The sequence below is a fragment of the Camellia sinensis genome, chromosome 1 (genome assembly GCF_055761805.1).
Source record: "Camellia sinensis isolate YWXY chromosome 1, ASM5576180v1, whole genome shotgun sequence".
Lineage (NCBI taxonomy): Eukaryota > Viridiplantae > Streptophyta > Magnoliopsida > Ericales > Theaceae > Camellia > Camellia sinensis.
The window spans coordinates 112,908,156-112,923,422 of record NC_138961.1 but is presented as its reverse complement, the minus strand read 5'-3'; the positions used below and the strand labels follow the sequence as shown (position 1 = coordinate 112,923,422).

The following is a 15,267-nucleotide window of genomic DNA, read 5'->3' as shown; positions in this document are numbered from 1 at the left end:
CATTTCTCAATTAGTCATTCCCCATCTTATACAGTCAATTCCAATGGAGGTTGCTCCCAAAATCACAAGTAATTCGTCTTTACTGACTAATTGGTAACCCAATTGATAATAGTACTTAATAACATCAAAGCATCGTCTCATTATTCACAACCCTGGTATGTTTCAATTTATTGCTCTGAAAGTTATACCTTCCAAATACTATAACAACTCAGATTCACTTCAAGTATGCGATTACATGTGACTCATAAGCCATCAAACACAGTTTAAACTCTTTAGGTTTACACACAACTCCAACTATCATAATTCCTCCAAAGTTGAGGTAACGTTCCCTACTTAATCATGTTTCAAAGGCACATACATCTTTCAACGATTAAACCCAGAATAACAAACAAGTCCTAAATCAGCGACTTTGTGGCTCTTTGTTCAGTAATCAGAAGTAGACTTATCAGTTCGAATCAGATTTCTAACAGGCTCCAAAACAAGTAGCATATACTTTTGCAAATTCATACAGGTGTGCCAAGACAGACACCTAATCATACCATCATAAGTTCGGATCCGAGCAATAGAAACAAGTATAGCAACCATCTTTTCAAGGAAGCCATCCAAAGATAAGGGCAGAAATTGAATTTAAAATCATGTTTAATTAATCAGTCATAACAGTAAGATGCACATCCTCTCTCAACAAGTATTACAAATTAATTTGACCTCTTCTTACTCATCTCAGTATTCCACAACTCAGTTAATTCTTTCTCTTCCCACTGTAGGGTACAACATCAACCACATGGTTTGTATTCATAACGGATACTTACAGTGGATTAGCAAACAACCGTACAGAAATTATAGACCAGTCATCCGGTCCAGTCAATTATCACAGGCAGAGTGCCCAGTTACTTCGCGTACATTATTCCTACCAGATTCATTCGTAGGGTTATAATGTCATTAGGTATACAGTAATCACATCCATTTGGGTTCCATAATATCTAGAAATTCACCGGTACAACAATAAAGTAATTTAACCGGCTAGCATTAGAGTTAAAAAATTTTAATAAGATCGGTTCAACATAACAGGAAATCAATTTAGAATCGTATAGTGTCACACCCCAAATCCGGGCATGACCGGCCGTGGCTCACAGAGACTTAGCCCAAGGCACACGTAAGCCTAAACATGAATCCAAAACCATAAAGAATAAATGTGATGATAGCCCAGAAATAAATAAATCAACAATCAATCCAGTGACATACCACAAGTGAAAAATAAGTCATAACCAACTTCTTAAAAACATATATATACTAAATGGGACACAAACCGCCCACAAAATAAAATAATTCTAAATAAAACTCAACCACAATGTATGCACAAAACTCGACAAAGCAACCTAAAACAAATTAAATAAATGCCCTAGAGGTCCATACAATTGAGTCCCCGCTACGCCATAAGTCGACTCTAAGTCATTCTAACACCTGGAAATGGTAAACAACTAAGTCAGCTGATAGCTCAGTGAGTAGCAACATGGATAGTAAATACAGTTTTGAAAACAGGGTTCAATTCCAAAATAAGATATATATATCACAGAAACTAGATTGGCATACAGTTTGGTAAATACAATCTGTTTAAAAAAGAAGGTTCCACAGTTCAACACTTAAAATACTCATGTCTCGCAAGAACATGATAAACAACATTTTTCACTTAAAACAGATTATAACATGAACATTAATAATTTTCTGGGTACCAATAAAAATAAATAATCTGCCACACAGTTCTCAAGGCTATAAGCCCCGTTGGATCCAATACCGAACTAAGAGTCATCCTCAGGGTGACACCTGGGCCTTTTCTCAAAGACGATCCGATTGCAGGTCACCTAGTTATTTTTAAAGGTCTTTTCCTTGCAATCGTTGAGCACTAGAGTCATCACGGTCCAACCCAGATCTGTTCCCTAGTGGCCAGAGTCACCACACACAGTGGAATAATTTCACTGGACTAAATACACACATGGTCCTAATAATCAATACACATCAGTTTTGCAAAATATGGTAGTTCATCATTATAAACATGAGACCAAAACAAATAGTTTACAGTATGCCAAGTTCACACATGTTTCAGAAATAATTTGATTCAATTGATAATAAAATAATTTATCAAAACAGTTTAGTCTTGAAACAACAATGTAATTTTCCAACAGTTTAGGGTAGGGGAACATTTATAAAAATACGTAGCATGAAACTACTCACCTGAAATCAAAATAATATAATCCTCGAATAGAGTGTAAAAGTCCAACTAATGCCCTGAACCAAGTATAAAAACTACACGTCACAACAAATTTAAAAATACTAAAAAAAATAGGAACTAAGTAACATCAACTAAAGCGCACTAACACGGCTCAACCCAACTCACCGTTACTCTTAAATATTACCTAAGTTCATGTTCTTTAAGGTTTAAAATCACTCAAGACATGGGTTCCGATCAAAACTTAATTAATTGTGACTTTAAGATAAAACAGAATTTCAAACAAGCCTTCCCAACCTATTCGCTAACTTTGAAAATTACAAAACCCACTCCACGCTATTCGAAAAATTCCAATAACCTCCAGATATGATCTAATATATCCTAAGTTTCAAACCCAATTGGTTTCACTTGATTTGTTTATCAAAATAATTTTCTACAATTTATTATATCCAAACAGGTTGTTTTCTGCAGCACTTTAAAGAAATTGATGGTTCTCTTAATATACACGAGCAGTCAATGCAAGGCCAAAAACGTACGAAACTAGACTCATAACCGGTTCTAATGACACTAATTTGATAATTTTTGGATTTATACCCAAAGAGAACAACACTCCCGAATTTACTGTTTCGGACTGGTTTCCTGGACAGATTTTAATACCTCAATTTATATGGATTTTGACTTCCAAAAATTATGAAAAAAATTCAGATATGCAATTCAATATGTAACTGATCTACTGTAAAAATTTTAGCTCAAAATTCATCCGTTTGATATGTTTTCTTGATTTTTAAAGTTTGTGATTCTGTGCAGAATTTTTGGACTAAAAATTACACCCAATCTTTACACATAAATTTAGCTCCTCAAGTTTCTTAATAGGATATCTATATACACAATACATAAACCTACAACCTCTCCATCAATGAACTAAATAATCATAGAGTAAGGATAAAGAACAAAACCTTAAGGAAGAAGAAAGATAAAGACCTAGTACACACCCAAAAATCCATCCTTCTTTGCAATCCCTTTTTTTTTTCTTCTTCTTTTCTCTCAATCTCTCTCTCTCCCGTGGTGGCTCCTGCTGCTGTTACGAATAGTATGAGGCAACCTAGGGTTACATATGTATCTACACAAAAAGGCTCTAGTTTATTATCTCTTTATATTATTTTATTTTCTAACCCATTAATTTAAATAAAATATAACTATTAATATAACAAAATATACTTACAAACTTACGCTCTATTTTTTTTTTTAAATAATAAATCTTGCCTCTAACTTAAATACGTTCACCATAAATTTATTTTAAGTTTAAAATTAATTAAACGATCCTCCAATAATATTTAATTTGCACCTTAAAATTCACCACCAAAATATTTGAGATTGTAATATTATTATTTAATTATTTACTTAATTTTTATATTCGGGTTCTCACATATAGTGCGGCTTATACAAATTTGCATAAACACGCAAGAGGAAGGAGATACCCGTTAACCCATCATTAACATGGGTTACCCCCCATAACCATTTGTTCCTGTCAAAATTCACAATGTCATGCAGAACAACTTACATTATAGCCTTTACATACAAAATAGGGATTAGTTTGACAATTTACAATATCGACACAGAATTATATCATCTAAATGATTTCTCAGTCTTCAATTATTAATACACAGAGACAAGATTCTAATTCTTGCAGTAACTTGTCAGGTCACCAATCATTTAGATTTAATGACAAATTGGTTAGTGGTTGTCTATTGTTTTGCAAGTGTCATGTGGACAGACACGTATCATATGCGGGATTCTTCGTATCATTCGACTATTACTCGTATGAAAGCTCACTTACAAATTACAGATTATACATAAACAGAACAGATTATAGATTACGGATTTCAGATTTCAGATTACAGAGGTCAGAGTGCAGAGTACAGTGCAAAATACAGATTCTCGCAATCAAATTCCAATTACACATAAACAGTACTCAGTAGACACCATTCATAATGCTCTATCAGAAGTCGTCGGTAATTTCCTTAGTTCACAAAATCATATTACTTACATACTGTTTCAAGGTTCATAACCAATTCCTCAACATAGCCTATCTAGTTAAATCGTCAGCAAGTAGTAAATTCACAATTAATTAATTCCTTTCATAATTTGAAAATGGGTCGTTATATGCATAATTTTTTCTTACAACCAGTCCTACTTAATGCAATTTCAATTGTCACACAAAACACATCTCATCAAAATATTCAAACACAGCAAATTTTTTATTTTTATTTTTCCAAAATCGCAGATTTAAATATTGTTATGGCAAGGAACACATACCTATAGTATAAAAGTAGAGTATCACAAATAACCTTTCCTTTAATCTTAGAAGTATCCCATTCTTAACTTTAATCAATTCACTCAAATAGATGCTAAAAAGCTCAATTATATCGCCATCATTTCCCACAGATAACTATCAACCGATAACACAAATTTTATCTAAGTATTTACATATAAACTGTCTCACCAATCATCTCAAATTCTTACCACACCTCCGCAGTACAACGTTGTTGACTTACTCCCATCTGCAAAATCTATATAAGATAAACAGAGGCAATAACAGAATATGCAACAGACATAGATTGTAATCATCAGAAATAACAGATAAAACATATACATTTAACGTTGCCATCAATCATTTCATGTACTTCAGATAAAACATATACATTTAACGTTGCCATAAATCATTTCATGTACTTTCAGAATATTATGCATGATGCCTAAGTCTTGCTAGACATCCTAAAGCTCAATGGATTCGTGTGTGAAATGGCAACTCGTGCTCTGATACCACTTGTCACGCCCCAAACCCGCCCCTAAAAGTTTTGGGCATGACCTTGTAACAAGCCCGCGGGGGACCTCGCTACAGCTCGGACTCGATTTTGTAGTCACGGTTCTAAGTCTGAACCAAAGAGTCCAAATCCGGCAAATCGTTTTGAGAAAAACAGATTTTTGAAAGAAGTGCCAAACATGGACTGCTTTGCCAGATACAGAGTCGCCACCTAAATATTTTATTTTGGGAAATTTAGGAAACCCTGTCTCGGTGCCAAAAGGCCACGTGTCCGTCATCACCAAAGTTGCCTCGGCTCGGGAACTTGGGTACGATTGGGGAAGGTCACTTCGTGAGCACCCCCGCTCGCCCAGTCATAGACCGGCCTCTACTAACCATGATATCAATTTTTGAAAACTTTGTATGTTCTTATTCCGGTTTATTAGCCTAGGTTACTATGTGATGCGCACAGCGTACAAGTATAGACTGGATCGCCTAAATTGGAACAAAAACATTTCATGTTCGCTTTTTGAAAATGGTTTGCCACCCGCAGGTAGGCTTGGGACATTTGATGATTTACTCCAATTCAGATAACCCAGCCTTCACCCACAGGCATTCAGGCAGTTATATCACATAAGCATATAGCCTCATGGCAAGCATGCTATTCATGGCAGTCACTCACACGCATGCAAGGATGCTAAAGCATAAAACTCACCGAGTACTCCAAGCCAAAATAGAAACTTCATTAGAAATTATGCATGATCCTAACTATACAGAAATGCCTAATGCAACACATGCAAAAATGCAACTATAGCAGGCTCGGCTATTCTAAATATGGCATATGAAATGCTACAGTTAACATGTATTCAACTTGGAATTGAAATACAAATGCAGTTAGTATGATGCGCCGAGCCTGGTGCATGCAAAACAGATGAATGAGTGCAAACATGCTGTCATACTGTATGCTAATTAAAATATGCCCTAATCTAACCATCATAAGCAAGTAAATAAAAGGGAAGAAAGACGTGGGATTGGAAGACATACATCACACTCACGCACGCTTATTACAGTTGTGCCCTCGCGCAGAGGGTCCGAATAAATATACAGTCCCAAATAAAAGAATATTACAGTCCAAATATTACAGTCCGAATAATATACAAATTCCTAATTATTTAACAAATTAACTAAGAAAGCTTAATAAAACTGGCATGCAAGGCAAGGACTGCCTTGCTTCTGATGGATGATGCATGTCTGGGCTGCCTTGCACGGAAATCCACCGGGATGCCCCAATTAGCTTATGTTTAGCAGTTTTTCTTGGAAAGCGTGCCAAGTCCCGGAAAGTTGCTGATTCTTCATTTTGCTGCAACAGAGAGCAGGAAAGGGGCATAGCAATGTATTTTCACAGATATATGCATGCCTCGATCCTCGTGCCACCAATCACGCATATCGATGCATGATGGCCGAGGAGTCGAATTGCACAATTTAATGTAGGATGAATGCACATGAAAACACAACGAGACCTAACTCCATCATGGATGATCCGGAGTGTTGGTGACTGGGGAATTGAGACACATTCCGTCACTCGGAGTACGAAATGCACCTCGTTTCCCGTGCCCGGACGAACTCCTGTCCCGGACACGATGCAATATGCATGATATGCATGAAATGCAACTAAGATACAATCCTAACATACACAATGCTATGAAAATGACATGTCTCGAAATGCGTGCACACGGGCATGCAAATCGAGAAAATGACAGAATGCGATCTAAGATACAACCTATTATGCACTATGCTGTAAAAATGAGATGCCTCGAAATGCGTGCACACGGGCACACAAACTGAGGCAATGGTATATGCAATGCAATGGCATGGAAATAGCATATAGAATGCGACATGGACTTATACTAACATGAGAGAGCCTCAGCCACTCTCACATAAGAGGCCGATGGATGAAAATGAAGTGCCTCGAAATGCGTGCACACGGGCACGCAAACCGAGGCAATGGTATATGCAATGCAAATGACATGAAAACATGATATGGGCTTATACCAACATGAGAGAGCCTCAGCCACACTCACATAGGATGCCGATGAGTGAAAATGAAGTGTCTCGAAATGCGTGCACACGGGCACGCAAACCGAGGCGATGGCATACGCAATACAATGGCATGAAAATAGCATATAGAATGCAACATGGACTTACACTAACATGAGAGAGCCTCAGCCGCACTCACATAAGAAGCCGGTGAATGAAAATGAAGTGCCTCGAAGTGCGTGCACACGGGCACGCAAACCGAGGCAATGCAAAAATGCGAACTATGGCATGGGAAATGATATGCAAACATGGTAATAGAATTTAAGCACTGAAATGTGGGGGAAAACAGCCCCGAAATGAGGCGAAAACACACCCGATGCGCAGAATATTCCCGAAACACGAATTTTGGCACCCGAAATGGCCTATAGCTATACCAAACATGCGCAATATGGACATGGAATGTAAAGACAGAAGCAAGGCAGCCCCAAAATTAGCATTTTATTAGTACAAAACATGGCCAAACAGAAAACCAAGATAGGGCAAAACTAGCATGCAAGAAAATGGCCCTAAACATGGGATTAAGAAACAACTCATAGCTGCTGTCCTCAAACAGGTTAGGACCCTTCAACAACATTGAAGAGGGACCAAAAATAAGCACTTTTCCAGAACTTTAAAAACCTCAAAAATAAACATAGATAAGGCTAAGTTTTTATGCAAGAAAATGGACCAAAAGGTGGCCAAAGAAGGAAGTAGTATATGAAAAGCCCAAACTGAAAAACTCCCTTCTACAACATGAAAGAGGGACTAAAAATAAGTATATTCACAGAACTGTAAAAACCCAAAAACAGTATACAAATATGCTAGAAATGTAATGCAAAATAGGGCTCAAAAGGGGCTATAACATGAGGTATGCAAAATATTCCACAAACGGCCAAAGACCCTTAACAAAACATGTAGAATGGGCTAAAATAGGACTATTTCCAGAACTGTAAAATGGCCAAAAACAAAAGCACAATAGGCTGACAAAACATGCAAGAATGGGGACCAAAAGCGAGATATAACATGAAGTGGCATATGGAGGTCCCAAACCATGAAAGGGCCTAAATGAAACATGAAGAATGGACCAAAATGAGACTATTTTCAGTGCTGTAAAATGGCCAAAAATCAAAGCACAATAGGCTGCCATAGCATGCAAAAATGGGACCAAAAAGGGAGTATAAAGACAAGTATAATATGGAAGTCCCAAACAGTGTTGAGCCCTTCTTCAATGTTGAAGAGGGGCTCAAAATAAGCCTATTATCAGTTTACAACATGCTCCAAAACAAATCACACACAAGCTAAAAACATCATGCAAGAAAATGACATTTTAGAGGGATAATGAAGCAAGTGCAAGATGGAGGGCTCAAACAGGGTTGAGCCCTTAATGAGACATGAAGATGAGCTCAAAAGAAGGCCACTTTCAGTTATGGCCGGAGCTCAAATGTATAAGAAGGAGAGGCTAAGAAATGTTGCAAGAAATGAACTAAAAAAAGAAGAAATGGACTCACCCTTGAAGATCAATACTTTTGTTACTTCTTGGACCAATTTTGATGACTCTAAGCTGTTGGAATTCTTCCTCTTGCTGCTGAAATGGAGTGGTGGTGGTAGAGCTTGGTGGTGATGAAGAAAATAAGGTATAGTACTTAAGGATTTTTAGGAAAATGAGAGGGATGGAGGAGGATTTGTGTCTTGAGGCTTGAAGAACAAATTTTCTAACCCCTAAATGTGATATGGCTTGCTGGTTATAAGGGCCAAAAAGGGGGTGTAAAGGTGGGGGAAAAGGAGGGCAACTTTCCCCCACAAAATATCCCCCGGATATTGATATTTTCTGGGGGATAAAGCTATACAGCTGTAAAGTGAACAGTGTGAGGAATACGGCCGGCCAGGTATTTTGGTTGCAGGTGGCCGGCCGGCCACACTCCCTAGCCGGCCGGCTAGGGGTAAAAAGGGTCAAGCTGGTTTAGTGGCCGGCCACCACATGGTGGTGTCCTCCCATGTGTGCTCAACACAACCCTGTGGTTCAAAGTTCAAGAAAGTGGCCCCAAGGTGTTCAACATTAGCCCGGAAGGAGGGGTTCAAAAGGGTCAGGTGGAATTACTGGCCGGCCACCAACTTTTAGGGTCCTCCCAAGTGTGTATATCACAAATATGTGGTTCAAAGTTCAAGAAAATGGCCCCAAGGTGTTCAACATTAGCCCGGAAGGAGGGGTTCAAAAGGGTCAGGTGGAATTACTAGCCGGCCACCAACTTTTAGGGTCCTCCCAAGTGTGTACATCACAAATATGTGGTTCAAAGTTCAAGAATGTGACCCCAAGGTGTTCAACATTAGCCCGGAAGTGTGAAAAACGGGCGCCGGATGGCGTCGGAGGATGTATAACTGGTTGCTGCAACAATTACTGGCCTCCCATCCTTCAGTGACCTTCCCGGTGATGAAACAGAGGTACCTGCCAAAAATGAACGAAAACCGTTGCAAAACGAATGTTCGGGGGCCAAAACGCGCAGTTCGAGGTCCTAAAAATGGGCTGTTAAGCACCGAAAGTGGCATTCGGCCACGAAGTGGGTTTCTCAGACCCCAGTGTCCCTCAAAAGGGAGAAAATAGGAAGTATGCCAAAAATCAGAACAAACGGAGATGGTTAGGCGGTCCCGAACCGAGGCACATGGCCAACGATCCCGAAAATCGGGAACCGGACTCCAAAATGGGCAAAATGGCCTACGGCCACCAAATGTAGCTCACGGCCACTGAGAGATGGTCTACGGAACTTCTCCCTCCCCTCAGGAAAAGAAACAAAGAAAACCAAGCCTGGTTCGCTAACCGAGGCAAAGCACAAAAGAGGGTTCGGAAGTCCGGAGGCAGGGCTCACGGCCGCAACTCTGAAACTTCTGAACGAGCACATTATGCAGTATCACCAAGCGCTCAATCAGTGATGTCTGAGTCTTAAGGTCGGTCAAAAATGGGGTGTCTACAGACCTATTCAGAAACGGACACTTAACCTGTTATACATAACATATGGGGCTTGAGCGGAAGCATTATCAATATAAAATAACATAAAACATCATCCATTGAGCTACCACTACCATGCCAGGACCGCACACATTGCATTAGGTACATAATATATAGAAACATACACCCGAACTTCGGTTACACACTTATACATTCATACTTAGACCCACAATCGGGCGTGTAACGAAAATATTAATGAAAGACAACCAAAGCATAAATCAATAACCTAACAACACTTTACAAAATGCACGGCTTCAGGTGGTACCTGGACGCATCAAAGTTGACAAGAGAAAGACGAGCCTTAAAGGTTAGGACTGAACTCCCGGTTGATTACCTACAGAAATAGACAGACAAAATACAGAATGAGCGAACTCAGTGAATAATAGTACATAAATAATGTAGTGTTTAACCTGAATAATAAAACATGTAACTGCAGATACATATGATTAACTACATTCCGTAATTATTTCCAAACAGCCATGGGTCTAGTTTCCGTAACAGAGTGGCTTTAAGCCCAGCATATACAGAACAGCCATAGGCCTACAGATGCAGAACGACCATGGGTCTAGAAATATCAGAACGGCCATTGGCCCAGAAATATCAGAATGGCCATCAGCCCAGAAATAACGGAACGGCCATCGGCCCAGAAATAACAGAACGGCAATCGGCCCAGAAATAACAGAACGGTCGTCGGCCTAGAAATATCAGAACGGCCATCGGCCCAGAAATAACAGAACGACCATCAGTCCAGAAATAATAGAAATAACAGAACGGTCGTCGGCCCAGAAATATCAGATGTATGGACTCAAGAGGTGGCTCGTACGGATTCTAGAGGTGGCACCCACCAAGATGTAGCACTTAGTTCCGTACAGCACTTTGTTCCATACCAGAAAACATCAGAACAGATTAACTTCAGAATCATACAGAAAGTACACACATTCTTCCCATTAATCACATGAATAAACATAGATAATATAAGTTTAACAGAACGTTGCCGATAATTGTCAGCAAAAGGTAAACATATTTTACAGCTTGAACGCTTTCAAAAATACGTAGATACCACAGTTCCATAATGCATATACATCCCATTTGCTCATCATGTTTCAATGCCACTAACTAGCAGTTAACAGAATGGTAACATTAATTATCAATAGCAAACAAAACATATGGTACAATGTTGCGCTTAGATTTCCTCATGGTTCTTTGTAAGTAGACATACTTGTTTCGCAATTAACAGAACCTTAACATTAACAATAATCCGAAGGTAAATGTACCATTATATCAACAGACCAAAACAATTCATATCATAACATGAATTACATAACAATGTCGTTGATACGCAATTCTTTTCTATTAACTAACTTCACAGTGTTAATAGTTTGTATGCAATTCTTATACAGAATCATAGGTAATTCTTAGGATGGTACATTGACAATAATCATTAGCCATAACCCAAAATACGGAGTAGGTTCAGAGTCATACCGATGTGTGCTAACTCTTTCAATGTTCACATCAATTCCCAATCAACACACATGTTAACATATTAGCTCACGGGAATAGAATATTGTTAACAATTTTCTTAACGGTAGACCATGTACATTTGTAGTACTATTACTCACAGTGATCGGCTCCCAGTAGTAATGGGATGATGTCATCGTCTCGACCTACAAGTACATTGCACAACACATTATATGAGATTAAACTCGATCCTTTACTTATTCTCTTTGATCATTCAATCAATTATCCATGGTGGTACCAAGCTCATTATTCTTTAATAAGTTATAATTCATGTCTCAGAAAACAGGAGAAATCGATGGGAAATGTTTAGGTGAAGAAATGGTACAAAACTGGTTGACTGAAAGTGAACAGTCGTCACTAATTTGGGCATAACTATTTCTGTATTTATAATTTGGGTGTGAGACCACCTCCATTAGAAACTAGACTTTCGGGGCTTGATTTTAGGCTCAAGAATCATTCAAAACGGAGTCCGGATGAAAAAGATATGCTTGTTCAAAGTTGGTTGGACAGAGCTGTCTCCGCACGTGCGGGGGAACAGTGCCGCACGTGCGGCCTGGACAGTTTGCAGTCCGAAAATGGCTGAAAAATTGGGGTTTCTCATCTCCAAAATCAAACCTTAACTACATGTAAATCAAAGCCCAAAACCCTTTAATATAAGATAAATTTCACATTCTTAGCTTCCATTCTAATTCATAACTCCAAAATACAACTCAATTCCCAATCACAAGAACAAGATTACAAATTAAAACACAAAAGCATAAGGTAACCATGATTTGGGGTTTAAAACTCATTCCCATGGTGAATCCTCTCTAGCCTCTTTAAGAGCCATAAAATCCTTACAAGAAGTTAAGTTGTAACATAAATTCATGCTATGTATAAAGATTCATCATCTTCTTGCTTGAATAAACTAAACCCTTACATACAATTATAGATAACCCAAGAACTCATTACTTAGCTTGTGATCTTCAAGTGTTGAAAGGGAGAGTCTTACCTTAAGCCCTTCTCATCACTTGTTCTTGCATAATCATGATGTATTCAAGCCAATTCTTTGATGTCTTTTTCCGTTTTTACTTTTTCTTCCTTCTTCTCTTTGAGTTCTCTCCAAAACTCTCTCCCTTCTCTTTCTCACGCGTCTCCCCCCCTTTTCTCTAGATATTTTTGGGCTCAAAATGTTGAGTTCCTCATCATATGTCTAAATAAACACACACACAAGGCTTAGCACAATAGGGAGAGCCAAACGTGGCCTTACGAATCGCGCAAAATCAAATTTCAATTAAAGTTCCCAGGTGACTCTAAAAATTGTGCTGATCATAAATATGTCCCCTGTTCTGGTTTCTGAAGTCTCTAGGGTCTTCAATTTGCAGTACAAAATTAACCACCCAAACGTGCATTAACGAATCAGACAAATTAGATTTCCAATTAATTTTTCTCAATAGTTCTAAAAATTCCCATTAACATACTCAAGTACTCAATTTTAATTTATGAACCCATAAAGGTCGGTAATTTAAATTTTAAGTCCGTAACTCAACAGATAATGCTTCAATTCTAATAGCTATAATTAAATTAAAACACATCCTCTCATAGGTAAATAAAGATGATTTCTTATACGCATTTTGGGATTATTACACTTTTATCTATACAAATAGTGTGATTGAACACCAAACAAAAACTGTGAGACCAGATTCGAAAGACCAGAAACTCCCAATCACAATCTCCTTTTCCAACTTCTTTTCTTCACTTTTGCCATTGGAGGTCACTTTGCAACAATCAATCACCATGGTGGCAGAGGATCTTTAATCTACAATAATTATAGAAAACTTGCTCAAATCCACCATTAATGGAAAACAATTTCAAATCTCGAAGCCTAAATTCTCAATTTCTTTAGAAATCAACATTCTAATAACAAACTCTAACCCTAGCTCGATCATTTAAAACCCTAATTTCAATAAAATCACAATCAAACATGAAGAACAACACCTTATTATGCATCAAAATTGCGCAACCAAGCTTGAGTTGATCCTTGTTAACGAACGACAAAATCCCGATATAGTACTCCGGTCACACCAACGACGATATGATCGCGTGATTCTCATCGATCAGCTCCTCAAGACTGTCGTCACTCATCGGCGAGCCCCATAGATCGTTGACCTTCAATCAATCATCCTCGGTCTCTTGGGGCTTCAATCTCTCTTGATTGGTCATGAAGTCTTCTTCCATCAAAAGATAGTCTTTGATTCGCTCTAGCATCAACAGCCTCAGCTTGCACTTCGTTAGCGACGACATCGTCGGAAGCCGGGCGGTAGCCACGGGGCCCTTTCTACTTCTGCTGCTTCTGGTTGACTCGGCCCGGCGGCATCCAGCAGACTCAGGGATCGGTGGTGACCGAGCCCAATGGAGAGTGAGGAACCCTAGCTCAAAACCCTTGCACATGGAGGAGAGAGAGAGAGAGAGAGAGAGAGAGAGAGAGAGAGAGAGAGAGAGATTGTTTGGTTTGTTTCACACCTTGACCGTGTATACCAACATATATGTGTATGGCTAGTTTGGCCATTTTGCTTGAGTTTGTTTTTACGGACCAAGTTTTTTAACGCTTGAACTTTTAGCCTAACAAAATTTAAATTTGAATTTATAGACCGAGTGTCTTATTTTTTTATTCTCTATTTTAGTTACTAAATATGATGATAATTACGATTTAAAATGTAATAACATGTATACCAAAAAAAAAAGAAGAAGATAGATGTAGAGAAATGCAAGAGACAAACGAGAGAGATAGAAATAATTATAAGAGAATATTTCGATGTAATTCAATATTTATAGTATCAAATTATGAAGAAAGAGAAAAGAAAGATGAGATATAAAAATTTAGAAACATATTTAAAAATTAAAAGAGAGTTAAATATATATATATTTTTTTGTTTTTTTTTTAAGAGGTGGAAGGGTAATTTTTAAAAAATGAGAGGGGCATGTGTCCCATTGGACCTTATTTAGCTTCGTCTATTTGTTAGGTTCTATTAGACCATCTCCAATAGTTACTCAAAACTGTCATTTAATTTGAATTTGATGAAAAATAACTTCAAAACTTGCTTCAACGATTTCATCAAATTCATAGCAAATCTAGAATTTCACTAAGGACCAATGTGCCTTTCATCAAATCCCTGTTCATTCCTGTTGCCAGATGTCCCTCCGGATGTCCTCCCGATCATCCCCCAGATGACTACCTCAAGGGAAAAATTTGTGAAAAAATTACACTGACCGGTTGACTGGCTGGTTGTCCGCCGGTTGACGATGAAACTCCAAAACTCTCCGTTGGAACACTTGATATCAAATGAAGCTTTTACTCAAATTTTTACTTCAATCTGATGAAAAAATTGATACACCGTTGGTTGGAGATGCTCTTATGGAACAAATTTGAGTTTTAATTGTAAGTTATCTTCTTAAACCTTGCAGGTGGAAACATTCTGATTTATACATTCCCAATCCTATTCATCTCTGTTTTGGGATGTTTATACCCCCATCTTGGAAAGAAAGACGTCGAACACAAAAATGGAAGGTAGATAGATGTTCATGGTAATAGCAATTTTAATCATTCATCACTACCAAATTCTTATCAAAACTGCAATGTGTGAGAGAAGAACAAAAAGAAAAAAA

At 38.1% G+C, this 15,267-nt stretch overlaps 1 protein-coding gene across 1 annotated transcript in view; it reads left to right on the top strand.

The window, feature by feature from the left end:
• The window catches only part of LOC114318559 (uncharacterized), a 174,415-nt gene that overhangs the window by 143,991 nt on the left and 15,157 nt on the right, over positions 1-15,267 (top strand). The window contains 1 exon segment of the mRNA XM_082913107.1: positions 15,067-15,142. Coding sequence (XP_082769233.1) covers positions 15,067-15,142 — 76 coding nt within the window.